Genomic DNA, 26,070 nt, shown 5'->3' with positions numbered 1-26,070 from the left:
GAAGGTTTTATGAGGATCTGGTCCTACTCGCCCGGGGAGGCAGGGGGTGAGCAGGGACCAGCATATCAGGCAAATGCAGAGATGCTGGGGGAAGATAAAGTGGGAAGTGGGAAGGAGATAAGGTGGGAAGTAGATTACAGAGGTCACGATGCTGGAGGGACCAGGGAAAGAGCAATATGGAAGCGTGGGTGATGGTTTTTCATCTTTAAGGGAAAGGACTGACCAACGTCTCTGGGGATATTCAGCCCAAATCCTCTAGCTCAATGGCCCTGAGGTCACAGCAATATGTGTTAGTTCGACTCCTGGAGCTCCCGTTACACAGAAGGCTTCTCCAGGGCTGGCCTGAATGAAGGAAGCAGGAGCCTCATGGCTCTGATGTCACCTGCCAGGCGAGCCCCCTCCCCTTGAGGCCACACTGGATTCTCCTGGGAAAATCTCCTGGGCACAGTGGCACGTCGGGGGGTGGCCTGTCATAGAGGAAAAGCAGGTGAAACTCACAATGGATGTGACAAAAAGAAAATTCTGTGGTCAGAAAAAAAAAAATTGGTTTTGTCTTTTTAGAGCCGAACCTGCGGCATAGGGGTCGAATCCGAGCTGTAGCCTCTGGCCTACACCACAGCCACAGCAATGGGGGATCCAAGCCGTGTCTGCGACCTACACCACAGCTCACGGCAACGTCAGATCCTTAACCCACTGAGCAAGGCCGGGGTTCCAACCCAAGTCCTCATGGATCCTAGTCGGGTTTGTTACCGCTGAGCCACGATGGGAATGCCTGTGGTCAGCAAATTTTGTCCTCCGCCCTGTAGCTGATGTCTAACCCCCTCCTCTTCTCTGAGCTGTGACTGCAACTGTGCTTGATGCAGGGATTCGGTGTTGAAGGAAGCAGCGTGGGTGCCTGTCCTGCGAGAGCCTGGTCTACTGGAGGCCTGGGCCTTCCACCCAGACTCTGATCCTTGCGGGTTTGCAAGCATCTCATAGGGGGCACCATGAACCTTGTCATCAGTTCCTGAGACCCGAGAGGTACAAATCCCTAAGACTACATTTTTTTCCGGCCACACCCACAGGCATGCAGAAGTTCCCAGGCCAGCAATGGAACCCAAGCCACAGCAGCAATCTGAGCCACAACAGTGATGACACCAGGTCCTTAACCTACTGAGCCACCAGGGAACTCCCCCAAGGCTGGATTTTTATGGGGGTGTAGAGAAACCAAGTGGGCCTGAGGTCTGTGGTGAGAGGTGGGGAAAATCCACCCAGTAACACCCAAGATCCCCTGTGCTGTGTCCAGCTGAGCCCAGGCATCCTTCTCCAGCCTGTCCTGGGGAGTCAGCAGGCTCTTCCACTCAGCAGCCCTCAGGACCCAGAAGCTTAAAGGTGCCAGTGTGCTTTTCAGATAAGCTTAATTTTCTCCCCAAAAGGGGAATCTAGTCTCCATGGGCTGCCGGGCAGTTTCATAACTGTTGCAAAGTGCTGAAAATCAAATTACTCTCAGGAACATCATCTCTTAATTTTGCATCAATAAGAATGCTAGTAATTTTTCTTTTTTTTTTTTTTTTTTGGCTGTGCCCAAAGGCAGGCAAAAGTTCCCAGGCCAAGGACCAGATGTAAGCCACAGCAGTGATAATGCAGGATCCTTAACTGCTAGGCCACCAGGGAGCTCCAGTCCCTTTTTTAAAATCAAAGGCCTATCGCTCATGGCTTTATAACTGCTACTGAAATTCCTGGTGTGGCATCATGCCCTCTGATCTGATTGCTTAGCTCGCTCCTGGCCCCAGTTACGTCATCACCCTTGTTCTTCTTTCTGAGCACCTGCTTTCCACGTGTGCTATCCTGCTGTATTTTCAGGGTCCTTAGTAGCCACTGTAAATAAATCCTTTGGGTACACGAGGCAGATTGGGGTGTTAGAAGTACACACACATGTTTATTGCAATATGAGGGAGGAGGCTGTAGTTTTGACTAGAGGCTTCCGGGAATATTTTCCAGAGGAGGAGGAATTTGAGTTGGGCTTTATCAGGCAAACGTCAGGGTGAGTTGGTAGGAGCGAGGGGGCCAATGGAGAAAAGGGGGTAGGAGGGGAGGGGTGGAGCCAGGAGGCAGGTCCAGAAGAGGGGAGCAGGTGCCAGGGGCCAGGGAGGAAGGAAACTTAACACCGATGCTATCTGAGCCACAGGGTTCCAAGCACTGTGGGAACATGAACTCACGGAATCCTCACCCATAGTCGTGCGTGGTAGCTACTGTGGTTTTTCCCCCGTGGAAGAGACAGAGAAACCGAGGCACAGAGAAATTATGTAACTTGCCAAAGCCTCGGTGAATAAAAGGCAGAGGAAATCAGAGATATCTTGCTCTTTTTGTTTGTTGTTTTTTGGCCACAGAATTTCCCAGCCCAGGGATGGAACCAGAGCCACAGCGGTGATGACATCAGATCCTTAACCTGCTGAGCCACCAGGGAACTCCCCAAATGTCTTGCTTTTAACCACTATTCCTCTCGCCTGGCTGGAAGGGCGATGCCTCCATTGGCTGGGTTGTTGTAATGAAGTTCCATAGCCTGGGCAGCCAGTCTCACGGCTCCAGAGGCTGGAAGTCCAACATCAAGGTGTCAGCAGGTCTGGTTTCTTCTGAGGCCTCTCTCCTTGGCTGGCCATCTTCTCCCTGTGTCCTCACGTGGCCTTTCCATAGTGTGTGGTCACCCGTGGTGGCTCTTTGTGCCCAAATCTCCTCTACTTCTTAAGGCCACCAGTCAGATTGGATATGGCCTCGCATTTAACACCCTTTTTAAAGGCCCCATTTCCAAATACAGTCCTATTCTGAGGAATGAAGAAGAAGAAGAGTAGGGGCTTCCATGAAGTGGGGGGGGGGCACAATTCAGCCCCTCACAGGCCGGGAGGTGCAGCTGAGGAGACTCTGGACAGTGGGGTGAGGCATCTGGATCCGGATCCGGGGAAGGTCTGGCTGTGTTCTAGGAGGGTCTGTGGCAGCTGTGGAGGACGGGGAAAGACTGGCACCGGGTGGTTGCATGTCAGAATCACCTAAGGAACTTCAAAAAAGCCCAATGTCCCTGCTGTACCTCAGACCAATCCGATCCAAGCGGCTGGGGTGGGAGCTGCAGGCCCATCATTCGTAAAGCTTCTGGGTGGTTCTGATACGCAGCCAAGAGAGAGGACCGCGCCATGAGTGGGAAGCTCGTCCGGAAACAAAGCACCGGATGTGAAAAGGGAGGGATTCAGAAATGACAGCTGTCCAGGCGCTGGTAGGATGGGAGGGGCCACAACGGCTGAACGGGATCCTGCCCACATCAGGTCACTTGGGCAACTTGTCCCAGGGGACGTGATGGCCGTCACCACAGAATGCCGTCCTCTAAGGCCGTCCAGAGCTGGATCCCAGAGAACCCCCAACGCCCCGTCCCCAGAGGCCACACTGCCTCCAAAGGACCCCCAACTCCAGGGCTAGAGCTTGAAGGGTCACCCTGCCAAATGCTCTCATTTTACAGATGGGACAGCGGAGTCCAGTGATGTACGGTGACTTCTGCCATCAGGAATGAAACCTTTGCTCTTGCCATCTTGGGCAATGGAGACTCACAGGAAACCATGAGCTTCTGAAAGCGTGGACCCGAGGGTGGCCCAGACCCATGGCTCGCTCAGTCCACTCCTGGGTGACCCGGCAGCGGGGAAGATGCTTCTGTCCTTGGAGCTGGAGGCTGGCAGGGGCTGCTGGCAGCCAGGCTGGGTCAAGGCAGCTGAGTCTCCTCTGGAAGTGACCTTGGCTGACCAGTCCCAGGGCGACCCCGGCCCACGGGAAGGTCTGGACACCAAACCAGCTCTGGGTGGTCCACAGGGGCAGGTGTACTTCTCGTCCCAGTGGAACTTTCTTCACCAGGGTCTAAAACAGCCTGGTCCCCTGCGGTCTCTCCTAACTTGGCAAACTGACCCCGTTGGAACACAAGAGACCACCTGAGCCCGTGACATCTCCCGCTCATTCTCAGCAACTGCATAGATGCGCTCAGGTCCCTGCTTTCATGGAGCTTCCATTCTAGTGGAGGGGGAGACAGAAAACCAAACACAAAATAAATACAGAGTATTCAGGGCGCTGCAAAAATGGTGAATAACGAGTCTATGATTCCTAAGCTCGCTTTCTGTTCTAGGGTCTTCTCGCGTGGGTTTATCTTTTCAGCAGCAGTGCCTTCCCAAGCATGGTGGGTGCAGGGTTCTTGGCCACGCACAGTGGGGAAACTGGACACTGGTGGGTGTCCTTTCCCTCCAGCCTAGCTGAGGAGGAAGGAGTGAGCCTGTGGACCAACAGGAGGTAACACAGGACTGTCCATCACCAACACTTCCTAAGCAGCGGCCACAAGCAAGGGACCCGCAGTGATACACAAGCGGGAGAGGCAGGCGCTGCCCTCCCGTCTCTAAGCTCATGGGGAGACGCACATCATGCGACATGAAATAGACAAAGGGAGGTAACATCGCTATTTATCAGTGTGTGTAGGTCTTCAGGGGATACGGCCTGGCTTCTAGAAGCTCACAGTCTAATGGGACGTAAGAGTATCTTTCTGTCTGTGCCTTAGTTTTCACCCACTCATCTTATGTAGGATAAGTAACTAAAACTCAGCAAAGAGCTCAGACACAGCAGGTTAGTAGAGTCGGCCAAAGCAGCAGAGAAAGAGGGGGTGAAGGTGGGCAGACAGAGGTGGGGAGCATGGGGTGAGGGCATTCAAGCTGGGGCCCACTGTGGCTTCAGCTTGATGCAAGAGTCTTGGACACTGTGGTGAGAAAGGGAAGGTCTGGTTGGGTAAGACAGGCTGGAGCAGGACGATGGCGTCCATGGACTGGAGCCTGTGCATCCTCTCCAACTGGACGTGAGGGCTCACAGAGCCCTGGGAGGAAGACGAGGCTCTGGAGGGTTGAGTCATGTGATCTCCAAGGCAGGGAAGGGCCCCACACTCGGGGCTGTCTGCATGCATGGGATGCTGCAGTGGGGACCAGGGATGAAAGTGGACCTTTCCATCAAGTAAGTCATCTGACGGTCAGAGACCTCTTTTCTTTTTTCTTTCTTTTTTTTTTTCCTTTTGTTTTATAGGGCCACACTCACAGCATATGTAAGTTCCCAGGCTAGGGGTCAAATCGGAGCTACAACCGCCGGTCTACACCACAGCCACAGCAACTTGGGATCTGAGCCGCATCTGTGATCTACACCACAACTCATGGCAACGCCAGAGCCTTAGCCCACTAAGCAAGACCAGGGATCGAACCCACATCTTCATGGCTATTAGTTGGGTTTGTTTCCGAAGCATCACGACGGGAACTCCCAGAGACCTCTTTTCAAGCAGCCAACTGGAAACTCATCGAGGCAACAGAAAGCTGGACTTTAGCTACAATCATCTTGGTGACCGATCCAAAAGGTAACAAGAACTGGAAAGGACATTAGACCAGGATGCTGGAGACCAGCCTGAGACTTCACCTCTTTAAGCACCAGTGTCTCTCCTAGAAGCCAGAGTAACCCCTGCCCATGTCCCATTTTGATGCTGGGAATCTGGAAGGTTTTGGGTGGCAGCAGCCACCTAATGGTAGTCCTAGTAGGACCCCAAAACCTTCCAGGTTCCCAGCATCAAAAAAGTCAGAAAGGCTGTCATCCCAGCATCAAAAGGCTGTTTTCCCAGCATCCAAGAGGCTGTCAGAAAAGACGGCCCTGGGTGGGGAAGGCTGAGCACAAATGGGCAGATGGCAGGCAGAGATGAGGAGAGGGTGGGGCGCGGCTGCCATGGGCAGGGGCAGGGAGCAGATCACGGGGGGCTTAGCAGACCAAGTGCATGTTTGGGTCTTTATCCCAGGAAGACTGGGACTCCCCCTGGATGATTTTAAGCAGAAGTAGCTGGGCTTTTGTTGTAGCTGTATTTTTTTTCCTATTTGTCTGCCCCGAGGCATGTGGAATTCCCAGGCCAGGGATCAGATCTGAGCCTCAATTGTGCTCTATGCTGCAGCTGCGGCAATGCCAGATCGTTAACCCACTGTGCCCGGCTGGGGGATCGAACCTGCATCCAGAGACACTGCTGATCCCATTGCACCACAGGGGACACTCCAGTAGCTGGGTTTTTAAAAATAGCTCTCTGCCCATGTTTTTGGAGAAGAGGCTGAAAGACAGCAAGCACAGCGCTGATACCAGGTAGAAGCCTGGCACCTCCTTAATGGGCCATCAACCCTCAGGGCCTTTGCACTGGCTGTTCCTGGGGCTTAGAAGGCTTTGCCCCTTGGTGCTGGCCTGCTGACTCCTTCTCTGCCATCAGAGCTCCATCCTCTGTCATTTTTCCAGAGAAGCCTCTCATTCTGGAGCCCTCCCATCCGCTTAGAGCCCTCGGCCCATTTTGTCCACCACTAGCTGAAAGGACTGTGCTCATCTGACTGCTGGTGGCCTCCTCCGGCTCTTGGATGCTTCAGGAGAGCAAGCGCCTTGTCAGCTGGGCTTCCGCTGAGCTCAGCCTCATTGCCTGGATCCACGTCCCCCAGCCGAGGGCCTCAGAGCCGCGGGAGAGGAGCTGCTTGCTGGAAAATCCAGGCAGGCTGATTTCACAGGCGGTCCCCAGCCTTTGACACAGACTGGGGGCGGGGGGCAGGGAGAGGATGGGCAGATATACTTCTGTCCCTTGCGGATGGGGTGGGCGAAGGTTCCAGCAGGAGATCACATCAGCGGAGGGCTGTTACTGAGGATTCAGCCGTGTGGGGTCCTTCCCACAAGACTGGGGTTGGAGGCCCTGGACTCCAAGGTAATGCCCCAGAGCGGAGGCGGGGACCCGGCTTTGTCTCCTCTGCTGGGGCAGGTGGTAGGGCCTGTGCTCTGCTGGGGGCCTGTCGGACAGAGCAGAATGTCCAAGGCCCAAAGCTCTGGATCCTGAGAAGCATCTCAGGGTATACGTGGGAGGGGGGTGGGGGTGGGGCCGGGGGCAGAGAATTAACCCAGCCTTCAAGCGCGCTGGGGGCAGCTGCTGTGGAGACGGTGCTCTGGGGAGGCACCCCCCTGGTGACACACATCCTTTACCCAAGCTGCATGTTTGCTTTCAAAAACCACGAGCTTCTGGCATGTCTGGGGGCTGAACGTTCCAGGCTTTGCTGGCAAGAGAACACAAGGCCACGGAATGCAGTGATGAGAAATGAAGGACCCAGTGACTCAATGCCTGTGTGACAGGTTTATTGTGGAGCGCTGCATGGGCCTGCCAGCACGGTCCACAGACGTGACATTTAAAAGCCTCCTGCATTCCGTTGGCCCTGCGGGCCTCTCCACCACCCACCAGCCGTGTGAAACTCGGGAGAGGCTTCTCTCCCTCCGCCAGGAGTGCTGCCGAGGCTGTGACCCAAGTCCTGCACGTTTAGGGAGCACGGGAAGGTGCTGGAAAAAAGCCACTTGCTTCAACCCGGGTGGGCTTCCCGCTCACAGAGAAGGGGCCTCGACTTGCGCACAAATGAATGAGATGGCTGACAGTTTTCAGGGAAGCTGTCCAAGCTTTTCTGCCTCTGAAATCCCCATCTGCAAAAGCATGTTTTCTGAAAAGTCTGAAAATGCACCTATTCCCTGGGTTTCATGCAAGAAAGCAGAAAACCAGTGAAATGCATATGGATTCCGTGATGCTCACCGGCCAGGCACAAATGCCTTTCCTCCCCAGCAAGTCACGATGAGGCGAGTATCTACAAGGAGCTTCCTCTCTGCTAGGTGTGATTCTCTCTCCATAGGTAAACGAGGTAACTGAAGCACGTGGAAGTTAAGTACTCTATCCACGGCCGCGAAACCAGGCAGGGGCAGAGCTGGGCTTTGAACACCTGCTCTTAGCTGCCAGCTTGCATTGCTTCCTTGCCTCCCCAAAGGCCCAGGTACAGTCAGGAGGCTGCTCCACACTCCCCTCTACTGCCTGCCCACAGGAAGGAAAATGCTCCAAAATGTTCAGAGAAATTGGAGTCAGATATTATCCTGAACTTGCAGATAGGCTGTGTGGTTCTCTACGGCACCATGTTTCGTTGGCAGCCACGAATGAAAATTGAGACACTACATCAACATGTGTTCTTAGGTTGGCATGGGGCGAGGGCATCTCTGGCAAGCCCATGTCTTTGGAAAAGCCACCTGCCCTCCGGGCAGAAGACTAAGGTTGAGGAGGCAGGTGGCACCTTGAGCTTGTGTGTTGAAAGGTGCTGCCAGGTGCTGGAATCCTTCCCAACAGCTCCAAACTCCCAGGGCATCCCCAGCAGCAGGAGGACCACAGGCGGGAAGCAACTCGCTCCCCAGCCTTCCACTGACTGTGCGGAGACGGGTGGCTCAGAGGCCTGGGCAGAGATAGGGCTTCTTTTCTGCAAGGGCACAACGTGAACGAGGACCAGCCAGGGCGTCTGGGAGCTGCGATTGACAACGTCACTGCAGCTCCCAGACCCTCGGGGCCCTCAGGGCAAAGTGCGGGGCATATGCCCAGTGTTCTCCAAGATTTCAGCTGCACTGAACAATCCGGGGGGAGCGGGAGGAGCCTCTCAGCACGTCCCTGCCCCCACCGTAGACCTTTCGCTGGGTGGGGCCCGGACTGCAACAAAGTGGACCAGTGCGCATGACTGTGTGTGGCAGGGACCGAGAGGGGGACGGGACCCCTCGGGCGCATAAGGCGAGTCCAGCTGTTCAATATGCTGAGGCAGCATCCTTGATGAAAAAGGGCAGCTCAGAAGTTCCTGTCATGGCACAGTGGAAACAAACCCAACTAGTACCCATGAGGATGGGGGTTCGATGCCTGGCTTCGCTCAGTGGGTTGGGAATCTGGTGTTGCCCTGAGTGGTGGTGTGGGTGGAAGATAAGGCTCGGCTCCTGCATTGGTGTGGCAGTGGTGTAGGCTGGAGGCTATAGCTCGGATTCGACCCCTAGCCTGGTAACTAGGGGTCAGGAGTGCAGCCCTAAAACGCCAAAAAAAGAAAAAAGAAAAAAAAGGAAGAAAGAAAGAAAGAGAGAAAGAGAGAAGGAGAGAAGGAGAGAAGGAGAGAAGGAGAGAAAGAAAGAAAGAAAGAAAGAAAGAAAGAAAGAAAGAAAGAAAGAAAGAAAGAAAGAAAGAAAGAAAGAAAGAAAGAAAGAAAGAAAGAAAGAAAGAAAAGGCAGATCAAAAAAGGCCTTTCCTCCTCCTGGGTCAGTTAGGAGAACCACAGCCAGAGGAGGCTCTGTTTAAAAACATGATGGGCCGGGTCAAAGGAAGGGACACTTCCTATTTTGAGCCTGGTGACATCATCTTACACTGTGTGCTAAGCAGATGTGGGAACAGCAGCTGTCAGCCTCTGCCAGAATCTTCTATAAAGTGCTGCTTGTCCGCTTGCTGGCGGTACCTGCAGCTCACCATTCACCAGCTGTTACCAAGCCCCATACCTGAGCATTTACGTCACCTGTATCACAGCCTCTCTGTGTCTGCGTGTCTGCCTGTCTGTCTGTCTGTCTGTCTCTCTCTCTCTCTCTCTCTCACACACACACACACACACACACACACACACACACACACACACACACACACACACACGCGCCCAGGCTATTGACAACATAAAATAACAACATGGTGGCTTCTAAGAGGTAGAATGCTTAACAGAAAGTTGCACTGACACAGTTTTAGAGCCGATTCTCATCGTCTACAGACAAAATCTTAAACTTTTGTGACTCAAGTTCTATCATTTAAAAATGCCTGGAGAGGGAGTTCCCTGGTGGCCTAATGGTTAAGGATCCTGTGCTGTCACTTCCGTAGCGTGGGTTTGCTCTCTGGCCTGGGAAACTTCTGCATGCCGCCAAAAACAAAACAAAACAAAAAAAACAAACCTTGGGGAGTTCTCAGTTTAAAGAACAGGACCTGCCTAAGGAGATGGAAAGCTTTGATATGGAACCACCACACACCAGGAAACATTCCAGAAGTCTGGTTTTTGTGTGTGGAAGTTTCTTAAAGAAAAGCCCAAGAGAAGTCTGGCTGAAGTGAAATATGCACGGAAAGCCATCAGGTTCCCTAACTTAATGTATTTCCCTAGCCTCCCAGATCCAAAATATCAGATATTTTGAAGACAGGGCTATTTTTCTGTGCAGTTTGGGGACCACTGGCATTCCATGTCGTTTCCAGAAAAATTCTCTCGGGTATTTTTGGAATGAAAAGGAATGCACAGGATTAACTTATAATTTTGCCAGAAGGAAAAAGGCATGTTCCCTTTCTCTTGGGGGTGATTTCCACTCTGCCTGGAAGCAGGACTGACTGATTTGTGAGACTCGTTCCCCTACCGAGATCTGGGCAGGCGCTTCTCACAGCCCAGGCTGGCACAGAGGCCTGGCGCAGACGCAGGTGGAGGAACCCCTGGGCCTCAGCCTCCTGCAGAGACCAGAGAGCGAGAGACTGTGGGACAACCCCTTCCAGATCCTTCAAGGAGACCTGCTTTGGGGAAATTCAAGGGGGAGCGGACCACAGAGACTGCTCGGTCTCCTCTCACGTGATGTACTGTGTGCCGAGAACAGACTTCCTCCCACTCACGAACCCCTGGACCCACCCATTCATCCCATGGGCATTCCAGCACCTACCCTACTACTCGCCCAGCGATCGCACAGCATTTTAGGTCGAATCACATGAAAGCTCTGTTGTTTGGTTTTTGTTTGGTTTTGTGTCCATATGAACCTGCGGCATATGGAAGTTCCCAGGCCAGGGGTCAAATTAGAGCTGCAGCCACCGGCCTACACCACAGCCACAGCAATGCTGGATCTGAGTTGCATCTTCTACCTACACCACAGCTCATGGCAACGCTGGATCCTTAACCCACTGAGCGAGGCCAGGGATCGAACCAGCATCCTCATGGATGCTAGTCGGGTTCTTAACTGGCTGAGCCACAACGGGAACTCTGAAAGTGCTATTTTATAGGCAAGAAACAGGAATATTGGCAAATATTTCATATGATTGAACCCCCCGCTTCGAGGGCTTTCCTACGTTAGCGTCGCCAGGTGTTTCTTCTGAGGGCGTCAGGGAAGATGCAGAGAACCTGGCCACCACTTGCTGTAGTCTCTGGGCCTGCCCGGTTCCTTCCAGAACAGGGTGGACCCCGGTTTCTACCGAACATGTGATGATGTCATACTCCGTAACTTTACAGGGCAATGAATCCAGCTTCTCCCAGACAGCATTTCACGCAGAGACAGCCTGGGGCTGGGGCCACGTGGCCCCCTTCAGCTCTCTGGGTCCTGCTCAGCAGGGCCGAGGCTGCTGGACACAGAAAAGCAAGTTGAAGCTGCAAACAGAAGGGCCTCTCGTTTGTGCTTTTCTTGTCCACATGCCACTGGGGCAAATGCCCACCCAAAGTTCTATTGCAAATATATTTGCCCAGGGCAACCAGGCAAACATCACCCACAGCAGCCAGCAGGAGACCAGGGTTTCTCAACCCTGGTGCGGATAACATCTGGGGCCAGATAACTATTTGTGGTGAGGATGGTCCTGTGCCCTATAGGATGCCGAGCAGCAGCCCAGCCTCTACCCACCAGATGCTGTGGCCTTCCCTCTGGCTGAGAGGCACCCAGTCAGATGAATACTCTACCATCATGGATGCTTTTTTTTTTTAGCACCACACCAGCTGCATATGGAGGTTCCCAGGCTAGGGGTTGAATCAGAGCTGCAGCCTACAGCACAGCCACAGCAACACCAGATCCAAGCCGTGTCTGCAACCTACACCACAGCTCACAGCAATGCTGGATCCTTAACCCACTGAGAGAAGCCAGGGATTGAACCCATGTCCTTGTGGATACTAGTTGGGTTCGTTACCACTGAGCCAAGACGGGAACTCCTGGATACTCTCCCATCAAATGCAAACTGAATGATCTGCAGAGGCAAAGGGCAGTTTCCTGGGGACCAACCTGCACCAGCTTCACAAACCTGGAGGACAGCCTAGAGGGATGCTCTAAGGAGAGGGGACTGGAGAACCTTTGAGAGGGTATCATAACACATGACCTGCCTTGACAACTGCATCTCTTCAACCCACACTCAGGGCTGGAGAAATACTGATAGGTGACAGGGTTCTGGCCAAGAGACGGGGCTTGCTGCACTGGGGGTGGGCTGGGGGACAGTGACCAGAGGTCTCCGCCCACCTCTGGGCCTGTAGGTGACATCTCTGCCTAAAAGAACCACTTGTCTCCTGGCTTCATCCAGCTCCTAGTCAGGCTTCAGGTCTCAGCTTAAACACCCCTGTCCCCCAGAAGAGTCCTCTGACCCCTCTTGCAGCTGCCCCCACCCTGCTGGCTCTGGATGTCCTGCTCAGTGCCACCTGGCACCTGCATTTCTCCTGGCACAGAACGTATCGCCTTATCTCACACGCCCCCACATATATTTATGTACCTGTATCTGTGCAGTAGTTTGGTTTCTGCACACTCCTCCCACTAAAACATGAAGTTCCGGAGGACAGGGACCCTGTCTCTACAGACGGAACCACACACCCCTGTCCTTAGAATCCAGAAGGGCGTCCATGTCCAACAGATCTCGCCCCCCAGATATTTGCTGAATTGACGGAGAAATCTCTTTTCTTTCATTCTTTCTTTATCTTTTTTTTTTTTTTTTTTTTTTTTTTTTGTCTTTTTAGGGCTGCACAACAGCATATGGAAGTGCCCAGGCTAGGGGTCAAATCGGAGCTGTAGCTGCCAGACTACACCACAGCCACAGCCACACCAGATCTGAGCCTCATCAGCATGCGACCCACACCACAGCTCACGGCAACACCGGATCCTTAACCCACTGAGCAAGGCCAGGGATCGAACCTGCGTCCTTATGGATGCTAGTCCGATGCTTTTCCACTGAGCCACAATGGGAACTCTCTCTCTTCCCCACTGAATGGCAGGGAAGGATCCATAAGTGAAGTTCTTGAAGGGAGTGAGGCATGGGGTCATCACAGCCACCAGTGTCATCAATGTGTACCGTGGTTTCTTTCTGCAAAGACAACGAGACCAGCGTGTGCGAGGCAGACACGGATGGCGAACAGCAGGACGGAAGACCTGAAAGTTGCCACATTCCCCCACATATTTTCCGGATGCTCAACAGAACCTTCCTGCGATGCATCTTTCAGACCAACGGTCTGTACGGAGTCACATCACACACCTGTCGAGGTCCCCGCAGCACGTACCGAAAGCCGGATGAGAGTTAGGTGCTAGGCTGGGTGCTGGTTCTATTCTTCCAAATCCGCATTATAAGGGGTCACTGTTTCCATGTTAATCAGGGAAAGGGGGGTTGCAAGGAGAGAGTGTGGGCCATTCAAAGACGACTCTGGGAGGCTCTCACGGTGTCTGGATCTTAACGGACACGTGGGCAGCAGCCCATCCGCCGACGTTTAGTCTGTTTGGTTCCCCGTCACCGCGGCCAGGTTCCAACATCAAGCACACAGAGACATTGCCGTCTAACTTTTATATGAAGAATTTAATTATCTATACACATAACTAATGCAAAAGGGTGTATTACAGTTGTTAAAGCCGCAGGTTTAGATATTTATATATTTTACATTCATATCCGTGAAAATACTGAAGCGCCAGGGACCGAGGAGGCGCCCTCGTTCTCTGTGCCCCGGGAGTGGAGAAGGACCTCTACACAATCGCCAGCCCGGAATCCCCGAGGGGAGAGATGAGAAACAGAAGATCACCACTGTTAGAAAGTCATTAGTAGACCTGCTAAATTGTGCTTGAGGCTCCCCTCCCGCCCCCACTCCTACCCCCACCCCCACCCCCTGCGCCCTGTTTTCTGTGCTGTCAGCAACGGCGTTTTTATTGAGAGCTTCCAACTAGTGTTTAAAAGACAAACATGGCTTCGGCTACAACACATCCCACACATCACGGACCGTGAGCTCCATTTCATATTAATCTGTAGAAATTCCACAGTCTAGTTAAAAAATGTAAACATTGGAAATTAATTGCAAGGAGACTCCTATACATTCTTTCTTGTCAAGAAAATTACGTGTTCAAAATAGGTCATTCCATGAAAAGCAACTGGAATAAAACTGCGTGTAACAGAGTCTAAGGCGCGATTGTAGGTACTGGTGATTGATAACCACCTCCATGGTGTGGTCTATGGGTTTCTGGTATGAAAACACGCCACATCGAAAACCCCAAACAGAAAACACCAACTCAACCAGAGAAATCTGAGACCGAGCGAAAACACAGGTGCTTTCGCGTGTGGCTACAAGGTCACTGTGCAAAATAAAATTAATGCAATATGATTAGAGCATCATACAAGGTAAAAGCTTTTGCCATGGAAAGAACTAATTTCTTATGTACAGGATGTATTATTACATGCTCAACAAAGTACATCTGATACACACAAACAAGCACAAAACACCTTCTGAAGTTTAATTGGCCTCGTACTACATGTCTTTAAAACAGATATACTGAACTCCTCTGTACTTCTACGTTAGGCGGCCAACACCCAAACTACACAATTTAGTTGGTAACACTGGACAAAAATGAAAAAAAAAAAATACATCAAGTCTCAGATTTATGGACATTTGGAACATTTTTTAATAGCACATGCAGCATTCCTTGATAGTGGGTCTTTTTGCAAAACCAAAAGCGCAAAGAAGTCATCTATTGATTGATTGATTGATTTGAACGGCTGAAAGATTTATTTAAAAAATAACGTGAAAACTCTTGAAAGCACCTGTGCCAAGGTGGGGGGAAGTCAATTTGAGTCACTAGGAAAGCCACAAAAGGACCCACTACCCTGTGTATTTTTGCAATTTTTTTGCTTCTTTCTCTGCAAGTAATAACTCAACATTGCTATCACATGCAACTAAGGTAAAATGAGGTAAACTGCTCTGCAGTGAGTTCTTCTACTCAGAAGGCAGTAGGTGATCATGCTGGAAGTCACATGATCAAGGCTGCATCTCCCATCATCCCTCTGGGCAGTGATATGGGATAGTGGGTCTCTTTGAGGACTTTCAAGCCTGAGGGGGGGATGGACAACATATGATTCCTAGAAAAAGGAGGAAAACAACACATAAGCAAAACAAAACAATGAGCAAAATTCAAGCTAGGAAAATGAGTCAGGCATGTAAACAGCATGGTGCCAAAATGATTAAAAGGGAAAAAAAAAAATAAAGGAGAAAGGGGGGGAGGGGAGGGAGGGGACATGCTACAGAAGGAATGATTTAAAAAAACAAACAACGAAAAAAAAAAAAAACCAAAAAAACGAAAACAAAAACCCCACGAGATCAAGTCTTGCATCACAGAAGGTCTTCAAAGAGACTGTTGCGAATGCAGCAATGGGGGAACTTTACAAGTTCTGCAAACCAAGCTCGGCAGAATCAGAGCAATGCTGCATGTTTGACCGGGTGACACCAGAGAGGAGAGGCAGGCGAGCCCCCGGGGGCACTTACATTGCTGGCTGGGGTCCATGTCTGTGGTCAGCTTCACGTAGTTGGACGGGAAGAGCCCCACTTGGCCGTGGACTTCTCCCTTCCACCAGTCGGGGTCTTCCTTGTTGAGGACGTTGATGACCTGGCCCTTGTTGAAGGCCAGCTCGTCGTCGTTCTGCGCGGTGTAGTCGTACATCCCGATCACCTGGCACACTGCGGAGACAGGCCGGGTGAGCGCTGCGCCCCCGCGCCCGCGGGACCGCTAGGTACCCGCCTGGGTCCTCTGGGTCCTTTCCGGGATGGGACCACGCCAAGGCACCGAACACCGAGGGGCTTTGTGCAGACGGGGCTGCGGAGGTGTGTGTGTGGGGGGGACACAGAAACCCGAGGCAACGGCAGAAACGTCCGCCCAAGCCTTTCTTGTTTCTATGGGCTCTTCCCCTTTTCAGGTTTTGTCTTGTCAGCACAAAGTGTACAGCGAGGACTGAGAGCTTCCATGGAATCACTGCTGCCTGAGTGCAGGGGGACGGACGCCTTTAAAATACTGACTCTGAACACTGGCCCCGCCTCACAAGCAGCTGTGTCTCCTGGGACTCTCCTGTGGCTCTTTTTTTCCTGTTTGTCTTATGGTGGAAGGTGTTTATCACCTGACTTCCAAAAAGTTCCACTCTCTTTTACTGCATTTTTTGGTCTTTCTAGGGCCACACCTGAGGCATATGGAAGTTGCCAGGCCAGAGACTGAATTGGAGCTGTAGCTGTCAGCCTACACCACAGCCACAGCAACAAGGGATCCCAGTCACGTCTTTGACCTACACCACAGCCCACGGCTACGCCAGATCCCAACCCACTGAATGAAGCCAGGGATGGAACCTGCATCCTCATGGATACTGGTTGGATTCGTTTCCATGGAGCTACAATGGGAGTTCCACTCTCTTTTATTTATTTATTTATTTATTTTATTATTATTTTTTTTTTGTCGTTGTTGTTGCTATTTCTTGGGCCGCTCCCACGGCATATGGGAGGTTCCCAGGATAGGGGTTGAATCGGAGCTGTAGCCACCGGCCTACGCCAGAGCCACAGCAACTCGGGATCCGAGCCGCGTCTGTAACCTACACCACAGCTCACGGCAACGCCGGATCGTTAACCCACTGAGCAGGGGCAGGGACCGAACCCGCAACCTCATGGTTCCTAGTCGGATTCGTTAACCACTGCACCACGACGGGAACTCCTCTCTTTTATTTTTAATTGAAGTATAGTTGATTTACAATGCTGTGTTAAGTTCAACTCTTTTCTCTCTTTTAAGGGCTGCACCTGCAGCATATGGAAGTGCTCAGGCTAGGGGTCAAATCAAAGCTGCAGCTGCCGGCCTACACCATGGCCACACCACACAACGCCAGATCTGAGCCATGTCTGTGACCTACACTACAGCCCACAGCAACACCTGATCAGGGCCGGGGATCGAACCCGCATCCTCATCCTCATGGATACTAGTTGGGTTCGCTACTGCTGAACCACAACGGGAACTCTTAATTGAAAGTAAAATCAGTTTCTTATCCTGCTGTACCTTTCTGTCTCAATATTTTGTCTCAAAGAAAGAAACGATTTCCACATTAAAGAACAATTTTTCTTTTCTCAAGTTCCCTCAAAGCGATAGAAGGTTACACTGTTTTCATTCCCTGGCATTTTCACGTTTTCAGTCTGCCTAGTTAGGCTGTACCCCCAGTTAATCTTTCCTAACCAACCTATATATAGGCTTGGGCTTTAACAATTCTCCAGCTAATCCATTCACCTCGGCAAGCGATTTCTGTGGGTTTCAACCAATCTGATGAAGGGACGCACCAGGCCTCCCTGAGAGAGAGGCCCTCTGGCTGGCACCATACCCCTCTGCCCACATGAGGCCACGGCTCAAGCAAAGGGGCCTGGCTGGGGTCGGGAGTCAGTCACAAAGTTGGCCGATCCTTTCATTTCTTGCCCGTGTGGCCAGGTTTTAATCTGATGTCACTGGGGAGGTACAGCATAGACATGGAACCACAAAGCCCTGGAATGAAAATGCTGCCTTTTCTACAAATGCCACCCGAGCACTGACGGCTTAAAGACCTAAAGCAGAAGTCGCCTCCCCGAACCTCGCCCATCTCAGATGTTCCTGAAGCATCTAATTTGGTCTCTTCAATCAGAAAAGAGCCGCCCGGCTCAGCTGCAGGGCCGGCTGTTCCCTTTGAGTCCTTAGGAGAACGAGTGCAACATCCTGCACATTAAGCGAAGCCCCTCTGTTCACAGGAAATGCCACAGGGCAGCTATTTCAGTCTCGGGCGCGCAACACATTATGACCAGCAGACCCCCGTGGCCTCCCTGCTCACCCCCCTGACCTGTTCAGACCCCGGCCATTTATTTATAGGAGGCCCTTTTTGTCCCCTTGCACCCCAACCCCAAATCCCAATTTAAATAGCTGGAAGGAAATCAAGAGAAAACTCTGGCTTCAGTGCCACAGCACTCAGGGCCTCTTTCGGAAGCCGACTCCAACAAGGGCTCTGTTGTACCCAGCACAGCCAAGCCGCTCGGACATTTGGTCCTTTTGAAAAACATATTCCATACCCCATTAGTGGGTGTCGGCCCCGGCAAGTACCAGAAGGGCTCCCAGCTGATGTGAAAGACAGTCTAAGCTCCTTCAGGAGCACAGTGAAAGGCCGCCACGACCTGCGGGGCATCTTCTGAGCACACAGGGTGAGCTACTTACCTGCTGGGAATGCCGTCGGCTTGGGGGGCTCTGTTGGAGTGATTTTGCTCGTCCCCGGGCTTAAAAGTTTGACGTAATTAGCAGGGAACCAGCCGATCTGGCGCTTTTTCCCACGTGCCTAAAAAAAATACATGCATAAATATATATTACAATGTCCACATGCTTTCACGCTCCAGTTTGCTTCCAAACACGTTAATTCCTCGGTATTATTATCATTAGTCCTAAAGCCCACATATACTGTTGGCATGAACCATGACCTCGGCATTACCTGAAATTAACAGCTGAGAGCTGTTACGTGGGCCGAGTTTCCTATCCGATACACACTACGTTGTACTCCGTAAGCCACGCCATCCTGCCCGTGTGAAAACATTCTAGGCTCTGCTGACCCATGGCGGCCACCATCTAAATTTTAGCTACTGTGTTTTCATGTTGTAATATAATAATCTGTAACTTCTATCATTGATGCTAGTTGTTTTTCAGTTATATGCAACCTTAGTTGCCTACACAACGATCCCAGGAGGATAATACTGTTACTGTTGTCACTTTCCAGATAAAGAGGGGAAGGCTCAGAAAGGTTAAGTGACAAGCTCAAGGTTACAGGCTATGGAATTCCCGTCCTGGCTCAGCAGAAACAAATCTGAGCAGCCTCCATGAGGACGCAGGTTTGATCCCTGGCCTCATGCAGTGGGTTAAGGATCCAGTGATGCCGTGAGCTGTGGTGTAGGTCACAGATGCGGCTCGGATCTGATGTTGCTGTGGCTGTGGTGTAGGCCAATGGCTACAGCTCCTATTCGACCCTTAGCCTTGGAACCTCTATATGCTGGGGTGCAGCCCTAAAAAGACAAAAAAAAAGGGGATTACAGGCTACTTAGTGGCAAGCCAAGATTCATACTCACATCTGTAACCTGTGTGTTGTCTTATGGATAGAAGACATCTGCGAATATATACAAGACGATGGACGTGCAGTGTATGCAGGACACAAGCAGCCTAAATCTGATGTTTTCAAAAGCCATCAGGCCTACGTGTTGGATCAGGGCACACTGTCCACTGCCATTCCTTTCTCTTTTACTTGAATCTGATTTGACACAAAATCCATTGACTGAGTATTTACACGGCGGGAGTTGCTGGCAAGGGAGAGGATATGACACACAGGAACTTCTAATAGAGTTGGTGAACGAACCCAACTAGGATCCATGATACAGGTTCGATCCCTGGCCTTGCCCAGTGGGTTAAAGATCCAGTGTTGCTGTGAGCTGTGGTGTAGGTTGCACACGTGGCCCAGATCCCATGTTGTTGCTGTGGCTGCAGTGCAGGCTGGCAGCTGTAGCTCCGATTTGACCCCTAGCCCGGGAACCTCTGTATGCCCTGGATGCAGCCCCAAAAAGCAAAAAAATAAAAAATAAAACCTTGGAATCCTGACATAATTCTATGAGATGAGACTCTAGTTCGGGATGATGAGAAGTGCTACAACTAGCCTTGTGGTCTGCCAGGAGCAGAGAATTCAGAAGAATTTATACCTCGAGGGCCTCCGTGCAAACACAAACATGCGCACCTCTGGAAGCAAGGCTCTGATAAAAACAGTTGCCTTTGGGGATGGGATGGGAGGGACACATTTTAATTCCCTTTCGTAATTTTTTCTTTCTCTCTTTTCCCTTTTTTTTATTTTGGCCGTGCCTGCAGCATACAGAAATTCCTGGCCCAGGGACCCAAGCTGCTGCTGTGACAACACTGGATCCTTAACTGGCTGGGCCACAGAGGGACTCCTCCCTTCATAATTTTTAAATTTGAAACTATGTGAATAAATAACTTATTCTAAAAATGAGGAAATGCAATCGAGAGAAAAGGAAATTTCCCTCCAGCTTACCTCGCCCTCTCGTCTGCCAATTTATCAAGAAGGATATTTTTGGGTTACTTTTAGATCACAGATCAAATTTCCCTTTCCTTGCAGTCTGATAGACTTCATGCCCTCGACTCAAGGACTAAAAATACTTTTTCTTTCTTTTTTTTTTGTCTTTTTGCCATTTCTTGGGCTGCTCCCGTGGCATATGGAGGTTCCCAGGCTAGGGGTCTAATCGGCCTATGCCAGAGCCACAGCAAAGCGGGATTCGAGCTGCCTCTGCAACCTACACCACAGCTCACGGCAACGCCGGATCCTCAACCCACTGAGCAAGGCCAGGGATCGAACCCGCAACCTCATGGTTCCTAGTCGGACTCGCTAACCACTGAGCCACGACAGGAACTCCTAAAAACACTTATTTTCACTGTGAATCCACCGGTGGTTGAAGCCACTCGTCTTACATTTCCCACGTGTTACTCTATCTAGTATACACCGCCCCCAGCTCACTGTCGCTCCTCTTCCCCCAGCCCTGCAGCTTCACAAGGGCAGAACACAGAGCTCCCTGGCACTTTCTTCATGTGTGTATCCGCAGGAGAGGAAGTCTGGCTAAAGCACCGGAAGCCCTCCTGTGCATGGCAATTCCATCCGCATTATTGCGGACTGCAAGAACTTCTTTTGAAGAAGGTACTAGGCGTGTGATGATGAAAAAACATAGTTTCTGTCTTCAAAAAGCTGATAACCTACATGAGGAAGTAAGAAATGTTCATGGGGAGTTCCCGTCGTGGCGCAGTGGTTAACGAATCCGACTAGGAACCATGAGGTTGTGGGTTCAGTCCCTGCCCTTGCTCAGTGGGTTAACGATCCGGCGTTGCCGTGAGCTGTGGTATAGGTTGCAGACGCGGCTGGGATCCCACGTTGCTGTGGCTCTGGCGTAGGCCGGTGGCTACAGCTCCGATTTAACCCCTAGCCTGGGAACCTCCATATGCTGCGGGAGCGGCCCAAGAAATAGCAACAACAACAACAACAACAACAACAAAAGACAAAAGACAAAAAGACAAAAAAAAAAAAAAAAAAAAAGTTCATGGAGGAGTTCCCGTTGTGGCTCAGCGGAAACAAACCTGACTAGTATCCATGAGGATTCGGCTTTGATCCCTGGCCTCGCTCAGTGGGTTAAGGATCCAGCATTGCCGTGCCCTGTGGTGTAGATCACAGGCGCTCAGATCTGCTGTGGCTGTGGCAAAGGCTGGCAGCTGCAGCTCCGATTGGACCCCTAGCCTGGGAACTTTCATATGCCACAGGTGCAGCCCTAAAATGACCAAAAAAAAAAGGAAGTTTCTAGGCTAGGGGTCAAAATGAAGCTGCCGCTGTGACCTACGCCACAGCCATAGCCACACCACCTCTGAGCCGCATCCTTAACCCACTGAGCGAGGCCATGGATGGAACATGCATCCTCACAGAGACAACGTTGGGTCCTTACCCCACTGTGCCACTACGGGAACTCCCTGGATGGGTTTTTAATGGCTGCCCACCAGCGAGCTCCCTGGGGAAGGCTCGTATTTGTCTGCTCTGGGCTGTGTCTTCTACTGCAGCTAAGATACACCTCATTAGTCCACCAACTCGCTCTTCACTCTTTTGGCTCTTTAGTTTTAACTAGGGGCCCTGTATGCACAGAAAGATACTGTATTTCTTTACTTCCCCATAGCACTGACCTTCCCCTTCCTGCCCAAGCTTTGCTTGGACAGAGCAATGAACCGAGGACACACACACAGGAATCAAAATTGTTGTGACGTACAGATGTGGCCTTGAATGCAAGAGGGCTGCTGCTGTACCACACCTTACAATGCCACTGATGCTGTGACATGCAAGGACAGCTCCATCAGGAGTCCTCGCTGCCCCAACACTGGGTTCCTGTCTGAACTCAGGAATCCAACAGATTTGGATACATCTTCGGAAGAATCCTTGGCTCTCACAATTCTGTTCCTTGCTGCCCCAAGTTTAGGAATCCAAGGGGTGCAGATAACGTGGCATCTCTCATTATACAAACACAGGACTTGGGCAGCAAGGGGTTCCTTGGACTTTGCAATGAAACAGCATCCCTTTGAGATCTGTTCAGATTGGGACAGAGCATTGGAAACAAAGGCGCGAGACACTAACTTGCAGCTCTCCTTCCCACCATCCACCCGGGTTCTTTTTGCGGATCAAAATCAGCTGACCAGGGGCCAGGGTGAGCTGCTCAGGACCGGTGGCCGTGTAGGAGGCAATAACCTGGGCGATTTCTGAAAAACAAGACCAAACACGGCAGTGCGTGGTTAGCGTCAGGAAGAGGAGAGCCTAAGAAGACAGAACCACCCCCCGGTTCATGAGTCAACAGCATCAGAGCTACTGTACAGGGCTGGTTTTCTACTACATGGAGGCTCCACAGCCCCCATCTACGAGCTACAATGCAAAGGAGAACTGGCGCGGGCTGGGTTTGTCTTCTGTTCTGCCCCGTCTGCTCTCGGACTCTCTGGGGACGTCCCAACTTGCCTCCACAAGCCCCCTCCCTCCACGCCCCCTCCCCAGTTCCTGAGAACATTCTGCAGCCAACAGCTGGGCCTCGTTCCTCTCCACCGGGCCCTCTGCCCCCACACAGTGCTTGGCACCCAGGCCCCTCAAGGATGGTTAAGTGAACCAAAGACCTCAGGCGGAGCTTCTCCACCCATCAAGGAGAGGAGAAAGAGAACTCTTTTCTTCAGGAAGCCCCGGGGAGCGGGCACTCGTTTCGCATGTTATGACTTTCTTCAGACCCTCTTTTCCATCCCAAGGACCATTTTTTGTGTGTGCGCCTCACATTTTGAGGGTTATCCCCGAAGAGCGGGTAGGAATGCAATGCAAGTTTTACTGCTTTTTGAGTTTTAACTCCAGGATCCTTTAGGAGGATCCTGGAGTCGGGGGCGGGGGGGTTATGCAAAACAACAATTCAGCACAGAAAAAAAAAAAAAAAAAAGCAAATAGTTTGTACTTTTCCTGAACCCAAAAAGGCTCATGGGAAAAATTCCAGCAGGACCACAGGCCAGGCTCTGCAAAGTCTACTGGCACAGGAGGCCGGCTGCGAAAGGACAAAATCCCTCTCTAGTGAACTCTGCTGTATCCGCAGTGACTGCTTCCTGAACTTCTAGAAGAAGCAAGACAAACTGTTCTATTCTTCTACACTCTCTCTCCCCATTATGATCGGCGTTCCCATCATGGCTCAGTGGTTAACGAATCCGACTAGGAACTGTGAGGTTGAGGGTTCGATCCCTGGCCTTGCTCAGTGGGTTAAGGACCCAGCATTGCCCTGAGCTGTGGTGTAGGTCACAGACAGGGCTCGGATCTGACGTTGTTGCGGCCCTGGCATAGACTGGCAGCAACAGCTCCAATTCGACCCTTAGCTTGGGAACCTCCATATGCCACGGGTGAGGCCCGAAAGACAAAAAGAAAAAAAAAATCGTTCTTGAAAGAAAGAAATGAAGGAAGATAGGAGTTCCCATCGTGGTGCAGCAGAAATGAATCCGACTAGGAACCATGAGGTTGTGGGTTCAATCCCTGGCCTCGCTCAGCGGGTTAAGGATCTGGCGTTGCCATGAACTATGGCGTAGGTTGCAGATGCGGCTCAGATCCCAAGTTGCTGTGGCTGTGGTGGAGGCCGGCAGCTGCAGCTCCAATTCGACCCCTAGCCTGGGAACCTCCGTGTGCAGTGGGCACGGCCCTAAAAGAGCAAAAAAAAAAAAAAAAAAAAAAAAGGAAGAAAGAAAAGAAGGAAGATGGAATGAAGACAGACAGATGGAAGGAAAGAGGTACAAGGCCCCCGTTCTGACACTATGTCCTGCTTCCCCAAATGCACTCTGGCCCCCTAGGACACTGTTTTGTAACCAGTGGTCACCATGCTAGGAGCACCAGGCCAGCCCTGCCAGATGCTTCCCAGCGCTCAGGGGAAAGCAAGAAAGAGCCCAGCTTACACATACTTGGGCTCCGCTGAGAGCTCAAGCTGGGAAATCTGGGCTGTGAATGAGAATTCTACCCCAGCAGCCAAGAACTAGCTCTAGGCTCCACGAGTTAAGAGTTTTCAGTTTGGAGAAGATCCAAAGGAGTGTCCCGTCTGGCCTCCGATGTTCCTGCCCCTCAAAGGACCTGGCCTGCGAAGCCAGCGACCTGTCCCCACATTCTTTTCTGTCTTCTGTATCTCTGAGCAGCTCGCTGGTTTCGGTGCAAAGTTAGGCCACTCAGGAGCCTCTGGAATGACAATTCAAAATGTAAACTCATACTCAGAGGTCCCATGGTGGCACAGCATCAGGACACAGGTTCGATCCCCAGCGGGACAGAGTAGGTTAAAGGACCCGGAGTAGGTCACAACTGCGGCTCAGATCTGATCCCTGGCCTGGGAACCCATATGCCATGGGGCAGCCCCAAAAAATAGGGACAAAATTGCATATTCATGGTTAAAACATAACCTGGGTGGTCCGATCTCTGAGTCTGACTAAAATCCTACGACTACCCAAAAAACCACTTCTCCTCGCCTGGCGAGCGCCCTTGCAGCTGAGCACCAGACACAGATACACAAATCCTTCGGTGGCACCGAGGTGACTCTTTCAACCTGTAATTTCTTAAGGCTGGAACAGCAAAAAAAGCTCAAATGACCTAGAGGAGGAAGACAGGCCGTACCAGCCGTATGAGTTCACATCTGCTTCCTTCTTTCATGCTTCTATTTATAGAACATGTGATTTTTGTTTAAATAAGTGAAAACACTTTGAATTCAGAGGGATGATGACAATGTACCCCTGCTGTGTACCTGAGGGAAAACCACCCTTTAGTGGCTTCTAAATGAACAGGACCCATGCTCTGGTAATACCTGTTGCTGCTCTACTTTTTATGTCCTGGGACTACATATACTTTCAGGAAAAAAAAGGGGGCATCCTGCAGGTGACAAGAGGAGCTAAGTGGCAGCTGACCCTCCATCCTCCAGCTCCAGGCATTACACCTTCCCACATCCTGCCCGAACTGTTTCTTCATATCCTACGAGAACATTCTGTCTGGTTATGTCCCGACATGGGAAGTTACGTCCATACTTCATAGCCAGCCATCTATACACATTATTAATGGATTCCCAGGAAAGGAGCCACCCCCAAACACTCTTAGGGAAGATTCTTTTGTCGTCGTCTTCTTTTTTTATAAGGCTCCGGTCTTAACATAGATTGGAACAACTATCAATTACATTTAAAACAGTGCAAAAGAAGCATCGGGGTTTGCAACTTACCAGGTTTTTTTCCTAAACTCCCTGTTTTCCCAGCAGTTCCAGAGCCCTTAAAACAGAGCAGAAGGTCTCATTTACATACAGAAGAGTTTTGGTCAAGCAACTTAAAAAACAATTAATGATGAAGACGCAAACCAGATCCATCCCCTAAATTCCCCTTTTTCATTCTGGAGGAACACAGTAGCATCGTATCTCCTGACATGATGGTGTGTACTGGCAAAATATGGGGCAAAATAAGTACTTTAAAACCCGCAGCTTTTACCCTTTTCTTAAGAGAAAAATGAGCAAGGTACCTGGCACTCTAGGGTCCCAGAGGGCTCCAGTATTGACCGTGTGTCACATGAAAGTATCATGTCCCCAGGTCCTGTCAAACTGGGGGTGCCCCACCAGGAAGACCCTAAATAATCCACACCCTAAACACTAAACTCATGCTTTTTGTCCAAATGATTACGTATTAACTATTTCACACGTAAAAAAGTACAGAGACTACAAGAGACATCCATGTGAGTCCAACACCCAGATTTAATACTTGCATATATAGATATTTTGGTACATTTGTTTTAGGGCCCCCCCTTTTTTTTTTAAATAAACAATACAGTGGCAATTCAAACTCTCCTTCCCCCATCTCATTATTCAAAGTGGCAGCCTCATCCTCAAATCCTTTCCACCCAAATCTTACTACACTGCTTAAACACCGAAATTTCTCTTTTAATGCCCGACACACAGCTCTTAGAAGCAGACAATTTTTTTTCCCCCCAACTACTAAGTGTTCCAAAAGTGCTCTGGGGTTGAATTCCTTCATGGATACTCATGGAATTTTAAACCAGCTGAGTAAGCCCAGCAGAGACCTTGAGCTGGGCCAGGGGCCAGCCTGTAATCTGTCATTACAAAGTGCTTT

General features: G+C 51.0%; 1 protein-coding gene across 25 annotated transcripts in view; it reads right to left on the bottom strand.

The window, feature by feature from the left end:
* The window catches only part of ITSN1 (intersectin 1), a 247,605-nt gene that overhangs the window by 37,838 nt on the left and 183,697 nt on the right, over positions 1–26,070 (bottom strand). For 8 of the 25 annotated variants that reach the window (XR_014825152.1, XR_014825154.1, XM_084992026.1 and 5 more), the window contains 5 exons: positions 25,176–25,221; positions 22,058–22,179; positions 18,067–18,184; positions 15,354–15,545; positions 13,387–14,950 (listed from right to left, as the gene is read on the bottom strand). Coding sequence is in view for 20 of the 25 variants with exons in the window: in XM_084992026.1 (XP_084848152.1) it covers positions 14,949–14,950; positions 15,354–15,545; positions 18,067–18,184; positions 22,058–22,179; positions 25,176–25,221 (480 nt within the window). In the remaining 5 variants the exon portion in view is untranslated. Of the gene's footprint in view, positions 1–1,890; positions 4,024–13,386; positions 14,951–15,353; positions 15,546–18,066; positions 18,185–19,697; positions 20,097–21,721; positions 22,180–25,175; positions 25,222–26,070 lie in introns of those variants that run through there. The other 17 variants (XM_084992015.1, XM_084992017.1, XM_084992022.1 and 14 more) reach the window with 4 other exon arrangements.

Source organism: Sus scrofa, chromosome 13 (assembly GCF_054392235.1).
Source record: "Sus scrofa isolate SSC_HxYL_T2T_F1_AM1 chromosome 13, Sscrofa_HxYL_maternal_Yorkshire_Landrace_v2.0, whole genome shotgun sequence".
In the NCBI taxonomy this organism is placed as follows: domain Eukaryota; kingdom Metazoa; phylum Chordata; class Mammalia; order Artiodactyla; family Suidae; genus Sus; species Sus scrofa.
This window is presented reverse-complemented; position numbering and strand designations above follow the sequence as displayed.